This window comes from Strix uralensis, chromosome 6 (genome assembly GCF_047716275.1).
Source record: "Strix uralensis isolate ZFMK-TIS-50842 chromosome 6, bStrUra1, whole genome shotgun sequence".
NCBI classification, from domain to species: domain Eukaryota; kingdom Metazoa; phylum Chordata; class Aves; order Strigiformes; family Strigidae; genus Strix; species Strix uralensis.
The window spans coordinates 3512615-3538180 of NC_133977.1; the positions used below are offsets into that span (position 1 = coordinate 3512615).

Consider the following 25566-nt stretch of genomic DNA (forward strand, 5'->3'; position numbering starts at 1 on the left):
CTTTTGGGCTCCTACAGCCAAAAGCTTCCCCATGACTTTGGCAGGCTCTTTGCCTTTTTATATTCAGATTTTATTTTTTTTCAAAGTCCACCTCCCTTCTTCCATGACTTCCAAAACACTGAAAGCCAGCAGATGAGAGAATGACTCTACCACAAACCCCGTACACCCTTTTGGGAATCCAACCAGCAATCAAAACATTCATCTGATAGGAGGTATAATACAATTTTCCTTTGTAACACGGGGTCCAGGTAGCCCAGCTTTCCCCCCCTTCATCCCCTCTGAGGGTGGAAGCAGCCTTCAGGATCAGCAGAAGCACAGGGAAATTCAACCACCACTTTAGAGGCAGATCTGGCTTCAGGAAAGCTGCTGAAAATTCACTTGAACTGTAATCTTCAGTTTGCCTGCCCTAATATTCACACCATGTGGGCTTGTGCTACTCTCCGGTTTCAGAGAACCATCAAAAAACATATAGTAACTCCTTCAGCTGAACCACTGGATGACATGTTAACCAAAACCTCCCCCCCATCAACAATCCCAAGCCCAAAACACAATAAATAAAACAAAATCTTATCCAGAAATTTCAAAGAATTGATGGAGATCAAGAACTAAAATGTGATTTTTAAGCCATGGCTGTCTCTGGCAGGTTCAAAAGGTGGGGACAGCCACTGTGAGCCAGGGGTTTAATTCATCCTGTGGAAAAAATGTGCCTGGGCTCCTCAGTTGCACTTACAGTCAATTTTGTCATGGTTAAAAAAAAAAAAAATATATATATATATATATATATATATATATAAATTCAATAATTAAAGGTTACCACAGCATTTATAAGGCTTCAAATGGGAGGTGGGTCTGGTGCACGTTTTTGCAGCTAAAGAGCCCTAAGATTTGGGAAACCAGCTCATTTCTCAGTGTTGCACCTGACTCTGGTACCTGGTATGGTCTGAACTAAAAGCCTGACCCAACACCCAGCATTTTAAAAGCTGAGCTGCACGTGAACTCTGGTGTCTAGTTTTCCACGGTGGATTCAAGCTCTGGTTTTGCAGAAGACAAAAAGAGAATAAAGTGGTGAATAGAGCAGGGCGGGCAGAGACATGAGTGTCCCTCCAGGGCCCCTCGGTTGCTTTTCTTGACTATCTGCCCAGGGCAGAACGGCGCCAAGTTCATGAAATATCACTTTAGCCTGAACAACAGTTGCTGGAAACACCATCAAGGCATGTGACAATCATCAGAAGGGGCTGGTCTATGGGATGAGGCTAGCAGAAACACGTTCCCTCTGGAGAAAAACACATCAGAGAGGCTTCCCTGTTCTGTGAAGATGAAATCCTGCTCTAGATTGAAGCTACAGGTTTCTGCACAAGCCATAGGCTGCTTCTTCTGGCTGAGAAGTCCTCAAACTGCAACCAATGGATGTTTGTCCATGATGCCCATCTGCGGCCCAGAAACACCTTGCAATCTCCTTTTGCAAGCAGCTGCTGTCCCAGGCATCTCCATGGCTGGTGGTGGCCTCCTACTCTCTTATCTGCATGTTACTGCAGGGGCACCCACAGCTGGACTTGGGCTGTACCGCTGTGAGTGACAAAAAAGTCACACAAAAGGAGTCTAAAATACACCTAAGAAAATCAGAAGGGTGGGAGGGGTCCTTAATTTTCCTTTTCAAACCCTGTCATGCCCCTAAGAGGATTAAAGCCCTGCCATTAGGTACCAGAGCTTTCTTTACTCCTAGGTTTCCCTCCCATCTCTGCAAAGGGCCCCGAAACACCACTAGAAGGGGTAAGCTGCTATGGTAGCAAGGTTTTGCTGGGGTCAGGTTCCCATCCCAACCCCTTGCTGAGCCAACACAGGTGGTCGCAAATTTCTACTTCCTTCCAGGTCTTGGAGAGGTTTGCAACCACAACCCTTTAAATCTCAGAAACCACTTGAGGAGAGGAGGTCATTGCCCTTTTCCTGTGGACTCCTCCCTCAACTTTGATTTTTATCTTTCGGCGCACAAGGAGAACATCTGTGCCCAAGCCTCAAGCCCCGTGGAGTAATTTTCCATCAAGTGTTTTGGCTACAGACAGTGAAACGTTTGCAATTCTTTGCATCTTAGCAAAGGCGCTCCGCTGAGTGGTGGCATTGACTAGTCACACGGCGATAATAGAAACCTCTTTGGGACCACGCCAAGCTCCATTTAAGCAATCCCGCTCTTTTCGTGAAATCCAGTGCATGATTTTGCCATGTAACTGTGGTTTGCACTCAAGTCATGCAAACACATGTCCTGATGTGGCAACACGCATGCAAGGTGACTTGCTCATGCAAAGCAGATGGCAGGGCATGGTCATGTCAAGGAGCAAATGAAAACCAAGTCTATACTGCTGGTGATCTTGTATTGGAAAAGCTTGGATGCATGCTATGAAATGATGACGGTGAAATAATGGATTTGCATTGGTTTGTGATTATTAATTTTGGGGGGCGTTACCTGATGGTAGTCTTTTCTCAAGGGGTGGCTGCTGCATGGCTTTCTCAGCTGCTGCTGGAGGAAAAAGAGTATGGGTTTGGATTTACATGATGTTTTCTCTCCAATCCAAACGTTATTTGACAATATGATAAAACACAAAAGGATCAATCCCCACCTGGTACTTACATGTTTTTAAGCATTTGCTAATGCACTCAGCTTCGGCCTCAAATCTATTGGCATTACCACCACAGCCACCATACCAACCCTGGCTGCAGATCTTGTTTTTGTAGTCAAAGAACCACACAATCTGATAGTCCTTGCACTGCATGCCCATGTCAAAGTCCAGCAAGCAAGGGTCTGGCCAATCTGCATTTCAAAAGGTGCAAAGGTTAAGTCGCATCTGAAAGGGTTAAAAGCTGAAAAAGCAAAGAGATTGAAAAGAAAAAAGAAAAAAAGCCGGGTACAGGACTGCTGGCATTTCCTTGTCATGTGATTTCTCTTGATGAATGCAAACCTTCCCCAGCCTCCACATTGCCTCTCCCTGCTCTTGATTTCATCATGCATCCAAGCCCCAAGTCCCTGGACCAAGGTGGTGGGAGCCCCTTACTCCCCATTGGTGCACGCAGGATTGGGCCACCACACAACTCCCCCCATCTATTTTCAAAGCTATTTGTCTTGGCAGTAACTTTTAATCCCTAAGTGTGTTTATTTTATCTCTAAAGGCAAGCCGCACCTGGTAGACTTTAAGGCTTGATGAGGATTTAAACATATGTTCCTTTCCTGCCCAGAAACGATAATTTAGGTACAAATCCTAGAGCTTTTATTAGAAAGATAGGCTATCCGTGCTAGCAGCTGCTTTGCCTCAATAAGGAGGGCAGAATCTGGGGCTTCCTCTGAGGTCCATCGGAAGATTTACGCATGGATCTCTCCCGTTGCACAGAGAACTAGAGAAGACTCAGCTAAACAACCCATCCCAAATCCCCTGCCCTGTTTAATGTCTTTAGCCTGTTGAAAAAATTTGGATTAGCATCCTCGGGGAATGTTTCCCGCAGATTACCAGCTGCCATAAATCCTCGGGCAGAGACATTTGCTGCAAGTGGGTCAACAAGAGGAGCTGAGATTGAGCGGTCTGCGTTGAAGCGCAGAGTGAGCACGCAGCACATCCATTTTCCTCCGGGCAGACCTACACAAGCTTACACACCTTGTTTCCAATGGGCTGGCACACAAGGGGTTAAACAAAGCCGTGGGGGTGCATGTCACCTGGTGGGGACAAGCCAGGTGAAGGCTTCAGAGGGGATGTCAGTGCCAGGGAGATGGACCAAACGAGTGGGAATGCATGGGAAGGGTGGGATGATGAGACATGCAGCAAGGCAGAAGTGAGATGGTCCCTGACGGGCACAAGCCCTCGGCCCCTCTGCTGCAGCAAGCTGCGGTGGTACCACCAGCCAGGCAGGAGGTCCATGCTCATCCCTTTCAACAGGAGCAGCCAGACTCCAACAGCAGCTTTGCAACTCTTTCTGGCTGAACAGACTGAGCAGCAGCATCTCCCCATGCTCTCAAATCACCTCTGGAAGAAAGTGGGCCACAGTGCAAGCAAAATGCTTAAAGAAAAACATGAGAGTGATGACTCAGGGATGAGTTTTGGATGCCAGACCCATAGTTGGTGCCTGCAACAGAACTGTGCTGCTTTACGAAGGCTGAGAGCCCTTCCAGACCCTTGGAGGAAGGGTTGCAGCCTGGCACTTATGGTACAACTGAGTGTAATAGTGCCGATATAATGAGCTTGATGTCAACAAAAGCAATGAGATGACAGCTACAGTGATTATGAGTTATTAACACAGGTTAACAGGATTAACAACAGAGTAGGAGCTGACAGCTTGCTCATTTAGTGGTTTGCTACATACCCCACTGGTGGCAGAGAAACAGGGGATGGGCAGATGCGTGAAACCGGAGGGAGGCTACCAATTAGCCATATTTATGCATATGCTTGACACTAACTCCCCTGCAATCCCTGGCTTGGTGAGAGCTGTGCGTTAAACCAAGGAGCCAAGATCTATTCTTTGCCCCAAATGGGGATAGAGGGAGCGAGCAAGCATCAGGTGATGTTCTGTGCCCACACCTGCCAGGGAGGCTATGGGGCACAGCTTGTCCCCGGAGAGCAGCCAGTACTTGGGCCCTGGCTCATGTCACATCCCTGCAATGGAAACAGGACCCAGTTTGAGTCCCCCATGAGGATCACAGCAACTTCAAGGGGCTTTGGGTCCAGTATGGGACAGAGACCCCAATCCAGGGCTCAGATCGGCATGGCTAGGGTTGTCATCTAGGTCATGATCTGTTGCCTTTGCAAAGCAAAGGACTCACAGTTCCTCTGGTCCTAGCAGGGCTCTAAGAAAGGATGGGTTTAGGAGCGGACAAGGGAAAGACTGGTGCAAATGGCCAGGCTCTCAGTGGGGGTCCTGGCAGAGTCCCCCAGCCCAGCCCTCCTGCCATCGCCCATACTCACCACTCTCAGGCATTTCCAGCGGCTCAGTGTTGAGCATCATGTTGGCCAGGGACACCTTGGTCTGCGCCGGGATCTCTGGGGAGAAGAATCAGTGGGGTCAGCCAAGGGGAAGGAGATCTGCATCAGCTCCCTCGGAGCAGCCATAAACAAAATCAGTGGCCCCAACTCCAGCACAGGGGATGCACGCAAGTCTCAGGAGCCAGGTCTGGATCTGTTTACCCTAGCACATACATTTCAGAAATGTTTATTGGAGGCAGCTGACGGGATGAGTAATCCACAACCGCCCAGCCGTGCTGGGATGGGTTCGCCTTGCTCTACTCAGCTGGTGGCTCTGCTGCATGGTCAGGCTCATCCTCAGGGGTGAGTGTGAAGGAGCATCCCCAGGGCCCCACATGACTGCTTTGGATGGCCCCTGCTCACCCCACAGCATGCAACTGGAGGTCTCTGGAGGAGCAGAAGTGGCCTCTCTGTAGCCACTTTAGCCTTGCTCCTCTGGCCTTAGAGAGGGTAGGGAAAAAAGTCATCCTCCAGGGGAGAAAATAGTCCATGATGTATCTTCTCTTTCACAGAATCACACAGAATCACAGAATCATCTCAGCTGGAAAAGATCTTGAAGATCCTCCAGTCCAACCATTAACCTCACACTGACCGTTCTCAACTCCACCAGATCCCTCAGCGCTGGCTCAACCCGACTCTTCAACCCCTCCAGGGATGGGGACTCCCCCCCTGCCCTGGGCAGCCCATTCCAACGCCCAACAACCCCTTCTGGGAAGAAATGCTTCCTAATATCCAGTTCAGTTTCCCTGCAGCCCTCAAGGACTGTCCGTGCACTGCACGCCTCTCCTTGACCACACTTTTCCCATCACGGTCTCGCATCCCTCTAGGAATTATGTTGTTGAGGACTGTCACCAGGGGAAGAAATCCCTTGTGATGGGAAGGAGAACATAGTTCATATTGCATCATGCCCCTTTCCAGGGCAACCTGTGGCTTATTTTCCATGGGGCTGGAGGGCAGGAGGGGGCTGTAGACACAGAAAGGGTTGGATTTGCTTTTTTCGTGTGGGTAAAGAGGACAGTGCTACTCAGTGTACAGGTCACAGCTTGTGGGCATCACCACTGCCTGACCAGTTTGTTCCCATTTAAGATTTACTCTATGGGAAATGCAGCTTCCCGGGGCATCAAGAGCTCCAACTCAGCGCGTGGAAATGTTACTTCTACACATTGATGTCTTTTCTCAACATTTTTGTGGGCACATTTATTACTCGCAAAGGTTAAGAGACTTCAGACCTGATCCAAAGCCACTGAAGCCAACGGAAAGGCTCTCTGTGGGCACTGAAATTGGCTCTGAAATGCCAGAAGCAGCCAGATGCAGGAGCCGTGCAAACTTCTCCACACCACCAAGCCAAGTCACCTCTACACCAAACTATATTTTAAAAAATTTGGTTGTCTCTTACATAGCAACTTTTGGCCATGTCAAAGGGTTTGGTGAGGTTTACATGTGATCCATACACATGGAGCTTGGATCCCCAAAGGATTAAACCCTCTGTCTAATCTCTTCTTTGCGGGGTTTTTTTGGGTAATATAGTACACGAAGCAGATAGGCGGCTATGGAAATGGCGACCAGATAAAAAGCTTTTTGTGCTTAATTTGCAGTCAGGCTGGACTGGTTTACTCTGTGTTAACCCAGTTTGACTCTTATTATTAATTACAGCAATGCTGGCTGGACTCCACCAAGACCCATTGTGCAAAACCTCCTGCACGCACAATAAGACAAACCCCGCTCTGGGACTGGCTTTAATTTTCCCACAATCTATGTCAATTTAACACTACTGAAGTGTCAACTTGCATTTGCCAAAGAAACACATTTGCAGCATTTCATAACCAGGTCTTGCCGCTGGTCCGGCAGATGCCAGACATGCAGTGACACAACTGAGCATTGCCAGGGCTGGGAGCGTTGGTACAAACTGATTCCACGTCCCTTACATGATTTTTTTTCCCGTTTTTGTGTCCATTTTATGAAAAAATAAATGTTTGTTTGTTTTCCCCAAGAGGTACTTACTTGTGCTGAATGTCCCTGTGTACGTTACTTTGGGTTGGGATTTCTGGTAGCCGGTAATGACGACAAGGTATTTCTGTCCACTTCTGAGTCCTCGGATGACATGCTCAGTGCCAGTCAGGTTTTGCTTCTGCACGAGAGAGTGGTCATGCGCTAAGGTGATGGTGATATCAAAGGCGTAGGCGTTGTGTGGCTCAGGGCTGGCCCAGCGCAGCCTGGCACTGTTCTCAGTGACATCTGTGATCTGGATGTCGTGGGTCTTTGCTGCAATGCAAAATCAGGAGAAACACTAAGCAAGGACTTGAAGAGGAAACTCTCAAGAGAAAGGTGTCTCAGTGTTACAGGATCTCCTTTCCAGTCCGCAGCAAACAAATCTGTCTGCAGCCGGTGTGGCATGTGCAAACCAGGTTGTGACTTTGCAATCTCAGATGCCCGACCTAGCACACTGCAGGGAGGCTTTTTTTTTTTTTCATAGCCTAGATGATTTACCAAGTGGTTTATTTATTTTCTAATAACCTACTGCAATCTAGCAAATCAGAGCGATTTTTTAATGAGATTTACACAGCCTGAAATGTGAACTTTCCCAACAACTGTAAACTTGCTCAGTTAGATCCTTCTCTAGGGTGCAATGGATTCACTGAACTGCTGGAGATCTTCAAGCAAAGCCTGCTTAAGATTGAACTTAACCTTAGACACATCAAAGAAGCTGTTAGGGAAAGGTTTTCCTGCTATGGCAGAGTATTGGATGAGACCTTTATAAACACTGCCTGAAAGCAGCAGTGGAGCAAGAAACACCCAGAAATGTTTGTTTCCCACAAGCTGATGAAAGCATTAACCTTGCAAAAGCTGATTGCTTTTATTTATTGCTTTTTATTTATTATTTACATGGGGACATGCATTCATTGGCAGTTAAGCATCCCTGTGTTTGACACGTGTTCTTTGCTACTTGTTCAGCTAGTGCAGAGCTGCCTGCATCCCCTTGGAAAAACACATGGGAAAATTCCTTTACACGAACTGTGCTCACACGAAAGAGCTTTAGCATTCCCAAATAGATCTCCACACTGATTCAGTAATGAACTAACTGAACCAACTATTTGTATTAGGTGACAGAGAATTCAAAAAATGACACTGAATGAATCACCATAAATAGCAAAACTTAGCCAAGGGGTAATGCTACAAGGAAAACATAGAAAGCAAATGGGCTACACTAGAAAGAGTTGCTGTACTACTGAGCTAAGCAGAAGGTGGTGGATTGTCCCACGTTTAGATGTCCTGCTTGTGTTTTGCCTAGAGGCAGCCTGTCCCCCACCCAGTTTTGCACAAAATTCTCAACACAAGTTGACAAAACCTTAATCCCCCAGGTCAGATTTCCAGTTTTGCACCTAAAAACTTTTTTCTGCAAGCATAAAATTTGGCCTCTCAGTGACATTTCCCATAGGAATAATCCTCTCAGGGAAGAAGAAAAGCCACAACCCACTGTGGTACAGAAAAGCAAGGGGGAGAGCTTTTCACGTACCGCCTTGTCTTCTCCTGCCGCCTGCCGTGGCGGACGTGGTGTTTGCAGTCGTGCGGCCGGTGGTTTTGGCATGGGTGGCAGTGCTTGCTGCGCTCTGTATGGTGGCGTTCACCTGGACCACGGTGCTGGCTGTGGTCTGGTTGGTGGCTCTGGTCTGGGCCGTGGTGCTGGCAGTGGTGGTTCTGGCACGGGCGCTGGTGCTTGCAACAGGCTTCATGCTCGCACTGACCGTGGTGCTGGCAGTGAGGGGCCGGCCTACGGTTGTGTTGGGTGCCACGTACCTGCCAAAGCAAAAGCAGCTGATACGACTTTTTTTTCCCCCTATATAAGGAGAATTTTGGAAGTGGAGAGGAGTTGACATTGGTAAGACCCCTCACCCCAAGGTCAATAGTTGTTGTCAGCTTTAGATACACCCACAGCCAAGCAGCGAAAAGTGCTGCAGAGCACTGCCTATAACTTCAGGGACAAATCTGTCTATACACCAACTTTACACACGTAAGAGTGAATTCAGCAGGCAAATCTGTAGCATGCCTGATTTCAAGGGGTTTGACCTTCTAAAGCCAGGACAGCTCAGTGCCAGCGATGAGTGAGCCTTGGTAACACAAGCTTTCACTTCTGTCCAGAAAATATTAGGATATATCCTATGATGGATCCTGAATATCAGATACTCCAGGGCAGCCCAGCCTGTGAAAATAATTCACTGAGTGGAAATCACCAAATTAATAGTAATTTCGGGAATTCCTGATCTGCATGATGACAGTAACATGTACCTCCTTCATATCCCTAATACATATATAAATATGAAATTTAACCCAAATTTAAAATTATATGTGTACTTGTCTACCCTTCTCTAGCAGATATATCTGTTGCTCTTTGACATAGCACTGAAGTAAAATGCTGATGACACTGATTGTTAGCATTGAAGTTGCTTTCTCTTTCGTTTTCCAAACAGGGTCTGGGAAATGAAGGCTTCTCCACCAGGCAAGCTGCTAGCAAAGCTCATTCTCTCAAAGACAAATCAGTACTTACACTGCTTTGTGTCCGGTGTGCCCAGGCCTCTGGCTCTTGGCTTGCTGATCACTCTGGAACCACTCGCACTGTTTCCTTATCTCGGGAGACAGGTAGAAAGCAAAGTCGCCTGGAGACAGAGAGAGCCTGACATGAAATACTGGTGTTGAGGACGGTGGTTACCTACCAACAATACATTACATATATTTCTTCTTGATTTAAAGAAACCTCTTCTCTTCTTGCTTGCTCTGATAAAAGCAATATCTCCTGACGTTTGGTGTGGTTACAGCAGCACCCTGGGCTGGGAGATTTGTTATTCCAATTTACAAACATGAGAGCAGTAACTACAAGACACCAGAGGGCTGTTTGGCTTAGTCTGTCACATGTAAACATCTTTCTTATAACAAGGCACTTCCAACCACACAGTAAATATTTTTTGAAGAGTTAGAAGTTTTCAGGACTCCTGTAAGTGGTGAATGGAAAAAGCAAATTAAGAAAACCTAAACATTTATTTCCAAGGAAAGATGTGCTCTATATGTTCCTATTTAGTGCAAGACATTCCTGAATCAGTGGTTTATTAGCCCCGTAGACTGATTTTCAGGGCTTTTTTGATAAAATTAGCTTTCCCCAAAAAGGCCTGTTTCTTGCCCTTGCTGGCCAGATCTGTTTAGGATCTCTGGCAGGTGGCTCTAGCTGGAGATCCAGCCTGGGGTCTCTAGATAAGTGGAGATGCAGATTTTCATGGCACAATCTGCACATCCCAAATATAGCAGCATTATTTATCCCTGAGCAAAGAATTCTGTTCACCTGGTCCTTCAATCTGCATACTCCAGATCTCAGCCTGACCCATCCAAATGCCTGCTAGGTATGAGGTTTATGCTGAAATTGGGAAGAAAGATTTGCTGGATGTTCAGGGAGCTTGGGGGGGAGTGTTAGCAGGCTGCTGGGCTGCAGAGGGCCAAGAGCCCCAGCAGGACCAAACCCTATGGGACATATTGCAGATGTGACTGGCAACCCAGGCAGGATTAGGTCAGATCCCACAGCTGAGCCCATGGAGACCAAGTCAAACCAGACAGAAGTGCGAACTCTACTTGGCGGACCAACAGACAGCATGGGATGGGATGGGGAGGACAAAAACCAGACATATTCAACTAGGTAGACCTATGAGCAGCAACAAACTGACAAAAGAGTAGAGAACATATAAAAAGAGACTAACTTCAGTGGGCCCCCCTGCTCAAAGAGGTGGTCAGACTAGAGTCCACCCAACCAACTGGCAGGTAGAGCAAATCTGGCAGGTTAACCCCTCTAAGGTCACACGTTACCCCTCCCATAATACTTTGGCTGCAGGATGTTACACTTACTTCTGATAAAAGATGGCAGCAGTCTCCCAAAGCGTAGCAAGGGCTCTTCATGAAGCTCTCCTGGTTTATCAACCAATTTGAAGAACACATCATTTGGCTCACTAGCCAGGCTATAGATATTCTTGACATTCACCTTCCTCCCAATGCCCAAGACAACAAAGAAGTACCCTTTGCATTTTGCATTGGTAACAACCTTCTGCAGGTACTCAAGTTCTTGTTTATTCACTTTTCCGGTCATCATCAGAACTATAACTTTCAGATCCCGACGGTTTGGTGCACTTTCAAAAATATGAGCCATTGTGTGTTCAATTGCACTTCCTAGAGCCCTCGTGCCATGGAGCTGGGTCATTTGGTTCTGAAGGTAGTTAATTATCTTCTCTTTGGATCCATAATCAGTTAGTGAAAACTCAGTTTTTACTGGTGGGAAGCTTGAGTTGGTTTCGTATTCATAAGGAGCTTGCTGGAGAACTGCCACTCTTGCATGGTGCTGAGATACTTTTGGCTCAGAGCTGATTTCCAGGTTACTTACAAGGTGGGAAATGTACTTCTTCATCTCGCTGAACTGCAGAGGAGTGGTGGACTCTGAGCTATCCATGATGAAGGCTATGTCAGTGTCTATATCTGTTGGTGCTGCCCTTCTGTCTCTGAAAACAGGTCTCTGACTACCAAGACCACAGATGGGATCAGGGTCACACACATCTAGGGAAGAAATACAGTAGGTTTCACCTGGAGGAACTGAAGGTGACCCTCCCTTTTCATTATAAAAATCTCTTGTGTCATGTGGAATACTATCAAGGCATGGACATTCACTGGTCCATTACTTGATACCAAAGTCGTTTCACCCCAAAACACATTTAGTTATGCATTTAGTATTTTTACGTGCTCCTTTGTCCAAAGGGATCCCTGAAGCACTCTGTCATAAATGGCAGAAGGCCATATTTTAGAGCGTTAAGCTATCGGTATTTGGGCTGTAAAAGTGGGAACCAGCCAAAAAAGAGCTTCTCTTTACAAAGTGGAGAACGCCCAGCAAGCCTCATTCACAACGCCAATATTTTCTGCTCAACCTAAGAATATGAATCCCTTGTCTTCAGCAGCAAAAGGGCTGACTCCCAACTGGGCTTCCCTTCTGCACCACTGACAACTGACTGCTGCACGACCAGAAGGATTTGGCACTGTTTAGAGGAGAAATTGGATGCTTTACCCAGACAAATGTGACAAGTCAAGAGCCTCCGGATAGTTTCATTCAGCTGACTGCCACTGGTTGGAAGAACAATTGCATGTCCGACTGCTGTGTTGTTGATCTGGTTAGATGCAAACAGAAAAACATGGTGTTAGTAATGCTGCCTTCTGTTATTTTCAGCTCAAAGCAGGGGAGGGCAATCCACAACTCTAAGAGATTCTCTACTCAACATGCTGCTTTTGGTGGACCCCATTTGGAGAAGCCTAATGCCCCCAACATCAGTTAGTGGGACTAGGTTAGAGACGTAAACTCCAAGAAAAGGGTCAAGCACTTGAACCAGTGCTCAACATTCTCATCTGGGGCTTCTTTGTTGCTTTAAATCTCTGTACTCTCCCTCTGCTAACAAAGATACTGTACTTCCATCTTCCCAATCTTTTGCCTTTCTGTTCAGACCTTTCTTGCTATGGGGACTGTCTTCTCTTCTGTTTCATACCACACCTGGCACCCTGGAGCCATGGTCTGAGAAAAAAATGACTCATCATAACCTCACTAGCGTTTCACAGCATGTGCCATGTTTTGGGTTTCTCCTCTAATAGACATGCTGGATGAATTTGGGCAGCAATGCTTTCTCAGCACTAAGCACTTGAAAGGCCTGTGGAAACCAGCCACTGCCTGTAGGAGCAAACACCATCAATCTCCCCAGCAAACCAGACTGAGGTCAGGAGCAGAAAATGAAAGAGAAGGTGAATGACCCCAACCTCCAGAGCTCTTGCGAGAACCGGGTCCTGCCTGCTGGTGAGGAACACAGGCATGACCCCAGCATCGTAGAGTTTCAGCACGGCATCGTTGAGCTGGGGGGAGGCTCTCGTGTCCCCATTGCTGAAAAAGACAGCCACCTTCCTCATAAGGAAGCCGCTTCGGGCACGCTTGAAGGTATTCCTGGCCACGAAAGACATAGCAGTCTCCAGGCTGCGTGGCTTCGTGGTCAGGGTTGCCTGGAAGTTTTGGATCTGCTGGAGGAGGCTTGATTTCTTCCTGGCATCAGCAAAGCGGATCTCTGTGGTGACCTCGTTGTTGTAGGTGACCAGAGCCACCCGGGCACCCCGAGGACAGTTGCTTTCAGCAATGGTTAAGTTGTTGACCACTCTAAGCACCGTTTGCTTCATCCTGTTGAAAACCTCCCTCACGACGCCTGAGGAGGTGTCGATAGCAAAGGCCAGCTCAGTTGGGAAGACAGGACACTCCTTGGGACCTGCAAGAAATGTGCATTGGGAACAAATAGTGCTCCAAATAGTTGTCAGGTGCAAGGACCGTGTCCTTGGCGGGGGTAAATCATTTATACCACATATGAGGGGAGAGCAACAATTGTGGCATGTAGTCACACTGGGATTTAAAGGACTGAGGGTGACTTACCATAGCAGCAAGCTGTGGAAAAGATGGGGGAAAAAAGCAGTTTGGTCAGTGCATTTGTGTAACACAATGGGCATATATGGGTAGAGACAGGGAATTAGCAAAGCACTGATGTACTCACGGCATTTGTCTTTGATGTTCCGCACAAGCACACATTGCTTTAGAAAATAAAAAGAAAGAGAAGGAGAAAGGGAAAAAAAGAGATATGTGACACAGCCAACAAAATAGTATTTAAAAACAAGAGAGAAATGATATCACACTTACATCTCTGGATTCTCCTTTATCACCTTTAAGTCCCTGTTTAAAAAATAAAGAAAAATTCAGTGCAATGTGTATTTTCAGGGTGCCCCATGAACCCAGTTGGAATAATTATTTAAGCAGGGGTCATTTGGAAGCTAAGGGAAAACCTGTCTGTTTTCAGTTCTGTTTCCAGCAACAGGGAGAAATGTTTTCCCATGTGATGAGTAAATCTAGCTAAGGCCAAACCCAAAAGGGACATTTCCGGTGCTCTAGTTTCATGTGCAAAACAAGCCAAGTCACCTTGGCCTTTCTAGGGTGCTCTGTGCCAGTCAGATTTGGTCCAGATTTGGACCATATCCTGTGTGGGGTGATAAATGATAAAGAGCTGAGAACTTCCTAGAAGGAGCTTTAACTGGCATATTGCCATGGGAAAATCCTAGTGCCTGATGAAGAGCCTGTTTCTTGACTTTTTCCTTCTGCTGTGCATTGCAGTTTGAGCACGGCTGAATATTTATCAATGATAAACAGCTAGTTATGAATTTATAGAGATGCGTCCAAGAAAAATAAAGAGGAATTTGCCCAACTTGAAATCAGTGGGAGATGGTGATGTGCATATTTTCAACCCCTGGCACCAACAGGGACCACCATGTTTCTCAGAGAATCAACCAGGAGTCTCTGCAGGGGGAATCCAGAGGATCCATCAGCAATGCAAAGAACACTTACAGATGGTCCAGGGTATCCAGCCTCTCCTTTCTGACCGGGTGTCCCAGGATCTCCTGCATTTCCCTAGAGAGAAAGAGCAGAGAAGTCCTCTCCATGAACATCTGCAGGAGGACTCCCAGGAGCATGGGTCAACACTTGGGGGAAAAGATGTGTACATCTTTCAGGCCATTCATGCAGAAGGGAAAAATTGTGTCATGGTCCAACTTACTCTGCGGCCTCTGTTTCCTTTAGGGCCGGGACCTCCAGCACTACCACGATCACCAGGTCCACCCTGGTTGGGGAAAAACACAAACGGTAGCTCTAAATCTGCACAGGACCATAGGTAACAGCTACATGGCTTGGAAAATGAATGCATAGCTCATGGGCTGCACCGTACCTTGGACCCTGGGTAGCCTATGAAGCCACGTTCTCCCTGAAACAACATAAAGGTTTATTTGAATATATTTTAGCAAATGGACCTGATTCTGCAGACAGTCTGTAAGAGCTGAAGGAATTAAATGATGGAGGGAAAAGAGAGAGACTGCAAATTCATTTTGCAATTTTGTTCCTCATGTGATTAATAAAAAGCAAATAGCCACTCTTTTTAAGGTCTGGTTGCTCCTCTAAGGCTAATTCCAACTATAGAGGAGTTGTCAGAGATGCTGGTGCATTGTTTTCAAAGTCCCATGGACATTCATGAAGCTCTCCGGCTAAAAGGCTTCTTTTTGAGGAAGCAGATTTACATAGGCAAAACCAAGATAAAGGCAGAGGGGAAAGGTTTGAAGAGTCTTGTGTGATTTTCTCGCCAGGGTACACACAGGGCTGATTTTTGTCACTGTATGTATCTGACTTCACCCAGGCTCTGCCCTTGCCCATCTACACTGGAGACCTTGGCTAATTGTCCTCTGTAACTCATGTTGGTAGATGGGCATGCTGAGCATACACTTACCTTTCTGCCTTTAGGACCTGTGCCACCAATTCCATCTCGTCCATCATCACCCTAAAATTGGAAAGCAAAAGTCATTAATATGCAGTCATATGTGAATAGCTTAAGTCTCACAGATCCAGTGGCATCAATAGAAGGAACCCATTGATCCACAAGCCTTTGAGAAGTCCTTCCATAGATGAAATTATTGCAGGAAAAAAAAGCACAAAAAGGTGGTGTGCCAAAACTACAAATCTGAATTAAAACCTGCTTCGTATACACATATAACGTGTAAAACCCAGGTGGAAGTCAGCAATGGAGAGCAGGTTAGGGGTCAGTCAATACTAGGGGTGTACTTATAGGTCTGTCTGACCAAAGCTCGTCCTCCCTTGCTTTGCACAAACCATTTTTTCTTCAGTTGGCTCCTCATTACACAGAGAATCAGGCCCCATGAAAGTGCTTACTTAGTTCATGCATCCTTTTTATAGGTTACTTCAGAGTAGCACACTGGGTCAGATCAGGGTGTCTACCCATGCCTCATGCAATGAGCTGGGACAAGGCCAAACAACTCTGGACAGCTTCTGCCCTGTGGGCTGGTCTTCAAGGTGTTAAAAGTCGTCTTTCAAGTGTATATAATTCACCCCCTCAAAGGGATGTTACTGGCTATGCTCCGGTCAGCTGAAGACATAAAGCTGATTTCCCTCTCTCATATTGTACTACAGAGGGTGCAAAGTCCATAGTGGAGCTAAACCCTTTGTTGTGAAGGGGACGATCTGCCACAGGAGAGGGTTCATTCAGCCCAGCATCCTTAAAGGTGTGAGTGCACGGCCACACTTACCATCTCTCCTCGGGGGCCCTGCTGTCCATTTGCCCCTTTGGGTCCAGGGTTTCCAGGCTCACCCTGAAAACAGGAGCATCTGTTAAAGCATGTGCTAAAACTCCAGGCAACTCTGAGCCTTTCCCACCCCATCAGCACTGGTTTCTTTACATAGACCAGTCTGCAGTGGTCCTTGGAGCAGACTGGTCCATGTCTGGACCTAGAAAGTCAGCAATGCTACAAAATGCTGCTCTTTAGAGGGACTTTTAGTGATTTCAGGAAAGCTGAGCAATGGGACATGGGAGACCAGTCAGCTGCCACCACAGGATAGTGTTTGCTTTTTATAAACACTGCAAAAATCAAACTCTGGGGATTTTGCCGGTGAAAATGGACAGTGGAGGAGCCATGGAAATGAACCAGTGTGTGTGAATCTGGAGAGATAAAACCATACGGAGGGTCTGGAGAGATCCAGCACAACCACCTTCCCATGTGGGCATTGGCTGAGAATCTGCACTAGAAAATTACATGGGAATCTCAGTTACTCAATTACTTTTGCCTCTCTGTTCAGTGAAACAGGAGCCTAATGAAACAACCAGAGCACAGACCTTGCTCTACTCCACACTGTGCAAGCCAGTGAAAATGAGCTAATTTCACTCTAAGAGATTCATCTATAGGATTTTTTTAAGCTCACTCCTATCCAGAAACTTTTAATTGCTGTTTTAGTTGCTGATGCTCAATGCTCATGAAGATGTACCTTTCGTCCCAGGGGACCAATCCTGCCTCGCTCTCCTGGGTTTCCTGGTGGTCCACCACCAGCCTGGAACAGAAACAGGAGAGGCATTTTGGCAACATGTCAAGAAAACTGAGTGCCAGGAAGTAGGAGATTGGGTGACCATAGAAATCATGTATTAACTACTAGGGCTGGTGCCTGTCAAAGCACCTTAGTAAATTCAGAAGTCTAGTTCGTGGCTGGGAAGAACTGAAGGACCAGGTCAGTTCCATGCAAATGTCACAGCAACTTACATTGTCCCTATAGAATCCCCCTGGGAAAGGTGTAAGCAGGAGGGGCAAAGTCCTGCTCAGAATGGGGAAATGCAAGATGTGTCTGGCTTTATGGCTACTAGTCTTGCTGGGGTATGCAGCAGGAGGGAGAAATAAATGCATGGGGGGCCCCCAGCAAGGACATGAGGAGGTCATGCTCTGGCTTCAGAGGTTGAAACATCATGGAGGATGCCCTGACAGTCACTCAGGGATGCCCTTTAATTAAGCTCGCAAACCATAATGGGCCAAATGCTGAAGTCCTGACCCCTTTGTTGTTGGTTTTAACTCTTTTTCTTCTGTAACTCTTGATCAAAAAATCTTTAGCATAAGTTGTGAGGAGAATCATACTGGAAGAGTGTATTATAAGAGTGTTGGAGCCCTGAGGAGGGGGGGTGGAATGGAAAGACACATCGTCTGTGTCGAGATATTCTTGCTGAGCATAGCTGGGTCAATGGTTGAGAAGCAGCAGAAGGTTTTACCCTGGGTCCAGGAATGCCCTGCTCTCCTCTTATGCCTGGTGTGCCAAGTTGGCCAGCTGGACCCTGTGTGGGGAGAAAAGAGACACTGTGTCAATACACATGGGCAGAAACACATCAGTGCTACACAAGATTGCAAGGGAAAGCAAATGCTACAGCACCCAAGAGATGGTTTTCAAACATGTCACACCTTGGGTGGTGTGAATACAATGTCAGGCTTGATGTCCCAGGGCAGGACAGCCAGACCACAGCACACCCAAAAATACCTAAATCCTGACAGTCCTCACTGCTGAGACTCTTTGAGAAGGTGGCTGTGATGAAATAACATAAGAGCATCATGAGGTAAGACATTTACTTTCTGTAAGCTCACTGACCTGTGGCCCTCTCATGCCTTGTTCTCCAGCTGGCCCCGCTTGACCGAGTGAGCCCTTGGTACCCTGGAAGTGCAAAATAGGACAATGCAGGTTAGCGTGGGGGGATGCAGTCAACACCGTGGGGAGGGAAAGGAGATCTCAGGGCATTTACAGGTGCATAAAGAGCTGGGAAGAACAGTTGTTTGGGGTTTTTTTCAGAATATGGTTATAGCAGAGAATGAGCACAGAACTGGCAGGGTAATTTGGCTCCTGCAATCAATGGGCATCAATCTCCTTTATGCTTTCACTCCATTAGGCTGCTCCAGCAGGACATGGAGGCTCAGCATCTGTTCAGGGAACGCTGCAGAGGACAGGCAGCCCCAGGCCCATGGACAGCTGGTTTTGCACTGAGTCCAGCAAGGAGCACACAGGGAGATGACTCTGAGGAGGAGGAGGGACATAGAGGAGAGAGGAGGCAGAGAGGAAGGAGCAAAGCCTGCATGTCTCTTCTCTTGGCACATCCCTCCGGGTGCTGTGGCTGCCTGATCGGTGGCATGACAGGAGCCCCAGGTGTCATCCCCATTGCTATTTACCTTAATTCCTATCTGTCCCCTTCGTCCTGTCATACCCTGCAAAGGAAGAAACAATGAGACTCGTTACGCAAGAGTGCAAACAAATGTTTCTCTATTGCTTTTAGATCCCTGTATCTCCACTTCTTCAACTGATCTGAGCACTGAGTTACTTGCATGGGAATAAATCCAGGATTAGTCTGTACAAGCCAGCAAACCACCAGGCATTTTCCTTTTGAGGGTTTTTTTTTTTTCTTTTTTTTTTTTTTAAGTTGAACTCCTGATGCTTGTGAAACAAAATACATCAGAAGGCAGGAGGGAAAAAGTAATTGTCAATCTAAGCTTGGCCCCATTGACTGTGGGTCTGGCAGCTCACCTTCCTCCCGACTCCACCGCCTTGGCCGCCCAGCCCCGCCGGTCCTGGTTCTCCCTAAGGGAAAAGCAAAACTCCAGTGAGAGCATTGAGGTGAGCAGGCACTGGGAAAATAGGTTCAGTTCTCAAAAAATGGGTCCTTTCACGCTCTCACACAAGTTACTTGATATTCCCGTGTCGGTGGAAATCCTTTTAACAACTCACGGAGACTTTCTATCAAGTTTCTGAGCTAGTGCAAACCGACATTCCCATTCTTTGGGAAATGCCTTCTGACATTTTAAGATATGTTTTTATTCTGAGCTGATATGAAAACAAATGGATTTTGAAATTTTCTAAGGAGCATGTGGGGGGCTCTTTTCAAAGCTTTCAGGTGAATCAGGACATTCAGATTTGGTGTCATAGAAGCAGTTCTCTGCTTTTTAATATGACCCGCAAGAACATATGAAGTTAATATCCAAGTACAAAGTTGGTTTCAGTGACAATATCCCAAAAGGCATTGTAAAATAATAATAATACTCATAATAAAAAAAAGCACTTCTTGCACAAAACATCTTCTAAACTGACGTCTTCCCAGAGGAAGTTTTGGTTGCAAACCAACAACATTTTCTAGTGGAAAAATATTCCATCTGACAAGGCATGATGAGTTTAACAAACTTGCACCTTTTTGGCAGTATCTTTTTTCCCTTGATTTCTCTGTCCCATCCTATTGTAAAAACCAAAAAACAACAAAAGACAACAAAGAAACTTTACCATTGGTCCAATTTCACCCTTTTGGCCTCTGGATCCCCGTTGAGTATTATCAGCTCCTGAATCTCCCTGAAAGGAATAGAGCAATGAGAAACATCTGTGTAAGTGGGACATGAAAGTCAGACATCATAAACTGCTTTGCTATAGCTCAGAACTAACATTTCTTTTCTTTTTTTCTTTTTTGACTGAAGTGGATGAAGTAGTATTGGTGTTTTCAGACAGATGCAACTTTTCAACTGAGAAAAGGAGGAAGGGGAATTTTAATATAATGAAACAGTGATTGACAGGCTGGTATCAAGAGGCATGTGTTACCCACATGTCATCTCTGAGTCCTTGCTCTGCCACTGAACCTGCCACTGTCAAGCAGTATTTAAAAAGCCTGAGTGCATGTTTGCTGATGAGCCCCCAGGACTGGTGGAAACTGGATGGAAAAATCAAGAAGATGCCTTAGCCATATTTACCGGGTCTCCACGGAGCCCACGGTCACCTCGCTCTCCTCGTTCGCCTTTAATTCCCTTATCACCCTGTGGAAAGAGAGGGAGAGTTACCAAGAGCAGCCCTTACCTGCCAAAAGCATCTCTGCTGCCACGCACCTCTGCCCGGGTCCTCAGTCCCGAGGGGACTGTGATGGCTTTCCAACCTCCCCTGGCTCAAATCCACCCTTTCACCATCATTTAGCCCCATTGTAAATGTGATAAAAGCCTACCCTTCTGCCAGAGTATCCCTTCTCTCCAGAGAATCCAGGCAAACCCTTGTCTCCCTAAAAAAGAAAAATGTTTGAGAATATTTGCCACTTTCAAGGCGCTTCTTAGATGTTGCTCAAAGCATCTCATAGTAAAGAGAAAAGCAATTAAAAGGACTGACCTCTTCTCCATCAATGCCATCCAGACCCATTTCTCCCAGTTCACCCTGTGGAAGAGAGTCAAGGGGCAAATGCTCACTGAGGGAAAGGGGAACGGGGAGGGGGATACCGATGCGTCCATATGCTCACGCTCACCGCTGTGGCATGAGGAAATAGCTCCATACCTTCTCTCCTGGGAATCCCCGAGAACCCTAAAGAGATCAGAAAAGGGGGTTACTCTGCTTTTGCCCAGTTCATTGTTGCAGGAAGCGGTGGGGACGGGGACCTGTACTTGGTGGCAGACCCAGAGCCAGGACCAGGGCAGGACATCCAGGGCTTGCTGCACCAGGGTTCGACTGTCCCTTATTTCTCTTTCGACAATCTTCTTCAGCTGCCTCCTCAACACTGATGCCAAGATAAAGTATGGGCATCATGGGGTTTAGTCAGCTTACTCCTTAGACACAAATCTTTCTCCACTAACTTTCTTTTCTCTCTGCACCCATTTTTATATGAAACCAGATCCAGCCTCAGTGCCTTTGTCCAAGGCTGGACAGCTTTTTAAAGAGACTTATTATCTCAGCTGCAATTAATGGGCTTGGTTCATGCACTCCTCTGCTCCCTGCCAGAGGATCTTGTGGTCAAAACAAATGGTAGGAAACATCCCCTTAATATCACTGAATATTTACCATAAATATTATACATTTCACCACCTTTTCTGGCTTGTGGCGCAGCTGCTGTCCTGAACCATTTGCTCAGGGTTCCTCTTTAAAGCAGCAGCCATGGCTTCATTTCTCCCTCCTCCTCAACAGCAGATTTTCATCCACACGCTGTCCCAGTCCTAGGCCAAGGCATGCACACGCCACTTCTTGGTGTTAAGAACAAATCTATCTCTTCCCACATCTTTCCCCTAGAGCCAGCCTGCAGAAAATAAATCATCCTTGTCTGCAGATTGAGGCTGGGTTGCTGGGCTGCCCTTTTGCTCTTCATAGAAACACTAAAGCCATGACACCTGCTGAAAGCCTTGGTGCTTGGCCAGGTGGACACCATCACTCGAGAGGACTTGGCAACTGTTGCGTGACATCCTAAAGCAGCAGGAGCTGCCCTCGGTGGACTTCCCCCAGCTGGACTCTGGGTCTGCTCTGTGCAGGCTCCCTCCACACGTACCTTGGTTCCTCTGTGCCCAGGGCATCCCTGGAAACCCTGAGTCCCGTTCACACCCGGTGGTCCACGCTCACCCTGTTGAATGGAGAGGAAAATCCAATGGTCAGGGTTTGCCTGCTGAGCACGTTTCTTCAGCTAACTTGCATCAGTAAGTGCAGGAGGTGGCTTGGAAGCACAGGAGCAAACAGAACATCAGCTTTTGAAAGCTCAGTGCCCAGCCACCCCACTATCTCTGCCCACAACCTTCCTCACGTAGAGACCAACTGCAAGTCTTCATCACAAACATCCTTCCCAAACTCTCAGATATGAAAGAGCTTTATAAAACTTCTTCAAAAATAAAATGACAAGATGAGACTCTCAGAGCTCTGCATAGATGTCTAATCCCAGCCTGACCTTAAAGCCCCAAGAAAAGATTTCATTGCACACGATATCTGACAGCAGCATTTGGCCCCTGCCCGTGCTATTGGAAAAGCAATAAGCACCAACAGCCCCTTGGCCTCAGCTTCACCTCCTGGGCGTGATGCATGGGGAGTTGTTTGTTCCAGGGGTGACATGGGATTCATGAAGTAAGTGTTTGGATGAAACAGTAAGAAGTCACGGGACTCATGTTGCCTGCCACTGTGATGCATAGAAACACCCCCTCTTGGTCCTATTCTCAGATTAACTCAAATCTTTCAGCTGCGTTTGGTATGGATAACTTTGGCATAGGCTGCAGCTTCATCACTGAGGCTGCAGCCTCATCAGTCTCTACAACTACCTGAAAGGACACTGTAGAGAGGTTGGTGCTGGTCTTTTCTCACAGGTAATTAGCGATAGAACAAGAGGGAATGGCTTTAAACTGCAGCAGGGGAGGTTCAGACTGGACATTAGGAAAAAATTTTTCCCAGAAAGAGTGGTCAGACAGTGGCATAGGCTGCCCAAGGAGGGCGTGGAGTCACCATCCCTGGATGTGTTTAAGGGTCGTTTGGATGAGATGTTGGGGGATGTGGTGTAGGGGAGAACTTTGTAGAGTCGGGCTGATGGTTGGACTCGATGATCCCAAGGGTCTTTTCCAACCTGAATGATTCTGTGATTGTGTGATTTAATGAAGTTGAGGATTTTATTGTGTTGGTAATCACCCTGCCCTGCTCACAAGTGTTTGGGACCAGCTGCAAACATTCCCACCTGCCTTGGAGGAATAGCACAGAGCTGGGTCACATCAAATCACAGCTATTCCCCCTGTCGTGCCTTCTCCAGCTCTCAAGGAGCTCCTTACTGACCTTCTCCCAGGAGCAGTTGGGACCAGCAATTCAGACCATCAGGTGGGGGAAACACAGAGTTCTGCTTGCCCTCTTGTCTAATCCACGCCCACACCCCCAGCAGAAAATATTTAGTGAAAAAGCATCCAAATGCTTCACTATGGTGAGGTCCCTTATTTGAGCAGTACTGTGCAGAGCAGGGGCAATCACTCACCGGTCCTCCTTCATCACCAGGATAGCCTCCATAGCCAAGATCACCCGTGGCGCCCTAGAAAACAACAGAGAGGATTCTGCATTTCTTTCATAGCTCTGTGATCTCCCTCTAAATCGATACTCATGATCTCCCTAGTTTGCCCAAAGCAACTGCTTGGTTATCTGCATAACCAAGTTAATGAGAGAAAGCATTTCCCTTTGACATCCCTAAATTGTTTCACAAGACACTTCACCCCCTCCTTCCAGCCACTCATCCCTGCCCTCTTGGTTGTTTTGCAACACAGAGGTTGTGAGGAAAGGGAAGAAGAGCAGGTCTCAACTGGTGTGCATGGCCCAGGGCCAGTTTTGAAATGGGAGGTAAGTGGAGATCATCTCCCCCATTAGCATCGCCCATTACAACTATGCAGCCTGCATGTCACCCACCCATCACCACCATCGTGGACAGTGACCTTGCTCAGGGACCCTTCATCCCCACATGAAGTGACCTACCTTTGGCCCTATGGGGCCTGGCACACCTCTGTCCCCTCTCTGCCCCGAGCACTTGCATGGGACCTTGCAGCATGTTCTCTCTGCGATGTTGTCCTGCAGCAAAATGCACATGACACAATGGGAAGGTGTTAGAAACCTGGCAGAGCCCCAGTGCCATAACTCCTGCAAGCCCTCAAGTCTGTACAATTGCTCCTGTGCCAGGCATAACGATGATCCGGCAGCATTTTGGGGTCTCTCTGCCTTGAAACACCCACGACAGCAGGAGGAGGTGTGTGTTAGCAGACTGGTGAGGTTGCATGGTTGGGAAGCAGCAACCGACATTATCTTTTGGACACCAGAGGCAACAGTTTAAATGGGAACTGCGTGGGGCAGAATTCATAGAGAACATGTAGTAGAACAGTCCCCAGAACGGTGCCTGTTACTGAAGAGAGCAATCTCATCTCCAAAGAAACAAATCCAGGCTGTGGAACAGACCATGAGAAAGTCATTGCAGTGAGTAGTTCACCAGCAACTCGCAGGCTGAGAACAATTTGTGAGCACACAGCAAAAGAGGAAAAAGAAAAAAAAAAAAAAAGATACCGATTCAGAGAAATCACAGCTTGGTTTTGCATCATCCAATAGAAAAAAAAAAAAAGCACTTTCTTTGCCAAGTACATTGCTGGCTGCAAACACTTCCTGCCAGTTTTGCACATTTACATTTTGAAAGGATTTTCCTAGGCAACTGAATTACTTAGGGATGGGCTGAAGACTAGCTCTTACCCCCAAAACCAATGTTCACTCCCAAGTGGCTGCACTTTGATTTTCGGAGAAGGGCCCAGCAAGGTTACCACAGGGATCGGTGGTTAAGCCCAATCTTATTAAATCTACTGGAAAAGAAGCTTAACGATGCTGGTAACAGATGTGAATTTGGGAGGAACTGGACATACCAAGGCAAATTAACTCAGCAAACTTGAGAGGAACTACATATATGGGAGAGAAGTAAATCTATGAAGAAGAAAGAATAACTCCATCTGTTAAAAACATGTCTTAAATACAGACGGTGTATCAACTTGGGGAAAGAAACCTAGAAAGCAGTGTTTCTGCAAGAGATTTAGCACTGACAAGGCATGACAGTGCATTACCCGTAAAGTTAAAAAAAACAACAGTATAAATATAGGCGGAGGACAGGCTTTTTGGCATGGAAGCTTTTGATGGCATTTTGTCCCATCCCATTTGACCTAATCCCGTGCGCTGTAGCCTCAGCTGGAGTAGATCTTCTCCAGGAATGGTACAAGACCAGGCAGTGCCATGATCTGCTCTTAACTTTATTTGCTGTGGCATCTGTAAAGAGAGGTGACGTGAGGTAGGGAGGGGAGAGGACCATAGCCAAGAAGGTGTAATTCATCCATGGTTCAGCCCCGCAGGAGATCCAGCCATCGGCTTTCCTCCAGCATTACAAGGCAGCGCTGCCTGTGCCAAGTTACTTACAAGCTGCTCTGCCAGCTCGAAATCCAAGTCCAGCAGATTAACTCTGAGCGGTCTGTTGTAGGTAAACCCACGACCAAACTCCAGCTGCATCACTCTGTCAAAATTGCTGACTCGATCCAGCCCCACAAAGATGAGAGCATTGACACCTGAGAGGGGGGAAAGAGAAGGGCTGTGTGATGGGGCGAGGTGCTCTGGGCGAGGTGCTCTGCAGAGCCTGCACAGCCTCCCCTGTAAGGACGGGTCATTATCCACCTCTTCAATTGCAAATGGAGCTTACTCAGTCAAGAACAAGCATCTTCAAGCACATTCAATGCAAGTTACCCACATGCTTAGGTACCAACAGGCAGCTGAATGTCACAGGAAGGCAATGAAGAACTGCAAGCGCATGTGGAAATCATGAAATCCTTGTTCATTACTATCAAAAGCTGGTGGATTCATGAGAAA

At 46.9% G+C, this 25566-nt stretch overlaps 1 protein-coding gene across 3 annotated transcripts in view; it reads right to left on the reverse strand.

Annotated features, from left to right (window-relative positions):
• The window catches only part of COL6A3 (collagen type VI alpha 3 chain), a 63626-nt gene that overhangs the window by 3449 nt on the left and 34611 nt on the right, over positions 1 to 25566 (reverse strand). For all 3 annotated transcript variants that reach the window (XM_074872525.1, XM_074872524.1, XM_074872523.1), the window contains 30 exons: positions 25123 to 25268; positions 23656 to 23748; positions 23168 to 23221; positions 21719 to 21790; positions 20740 to 20766; positions 20578 to 20622; positions 20420 to 20473; positions 20175 to 20237; positions 19717 to 19782; positions 18970 to 19023; positions 18618 to 18653; positions 18046 to 18108; positions 17675 to 17737; positions 16909 to 16971; positions 16176 to 16238; positions 15362 to 15412; positions 14810 to 14845; positions 14642 to 14704; positions 14434 to 14496; positions 13735 to 13767; positions 13580 to 13628; positions 12819 to 13312; positions 12082 to 12181; positions 10881 to 11579; positions 9541 to 9649; positions 8512 to 8792; positions 6999 to 7259; positions 4941 to 5015; positions 2624 to 2803; positions 2459 to 2512 (listed from right to left, as the gene is read on the reverse strand). In XM_074872525.1, coding sequence (XP_074728626.1) covers positions 2459 to 2512; positions 2624 to 2803; positions 4941 to 5015; positions 6999 to 7259; positions 8512 to 8792; positions 9541 to 9649; positions 10881 to 11579; positions 12082 to 12181; positions 12819 to 13312; positions 13580 to 13628; positions 13735 to 13767; positions 14434 to 14496; positions 14642 to 14704; positions 14810 to 14845; positions 15362 to 15412; positions 16176 to 16238; positions 16909 to 16971; positions 17675 to 17737; positions 18046 to 18108; positions 18618 to 18653; positions 18970 to 19023; positions 19717 to 19782; positions 20175 to 20237; positions 20420 to 20473; positions 20578 to 20622; positions 20740 to 20766; positions 21719 to 21790; positions 23168 to 23221; positions 23656 to 23748; positions 25123 to 25268 — 3510 coding nt within the window. The remainder of the gene's footprint in view (positions 1 to 2458; positions 2513 to 2623; positions 2804 to 4940; positions 5016 to 6998; positions 7260 to 8511; positions 8793 to 9540; positions 9650 to 10880; positions 11580 to 12081; positions 12182 to 12818; positions 13313 to 13579; positions 13629 to 13734; positions 13768 to 14433; positions 14497 to 14641; positions 14705 to 14809; positions 14846 to 15361; positions 15413 to 16175; positions 16239 to 16908; positions 16972 to 17674; positions 17738 to 18045; positions 18109 to 18617; positions 18654 to 18969; positions 19024 to 19716; positions 19783 to 20174; positions 20238 to 20419; positions 20474 to 20577; positions 20623 to 20739; positions 20767 to 21718; positions 21791 to 23167; positions 23222 to 23655; positions 23749 to 25122; positions 25269 to 25566) is intronic.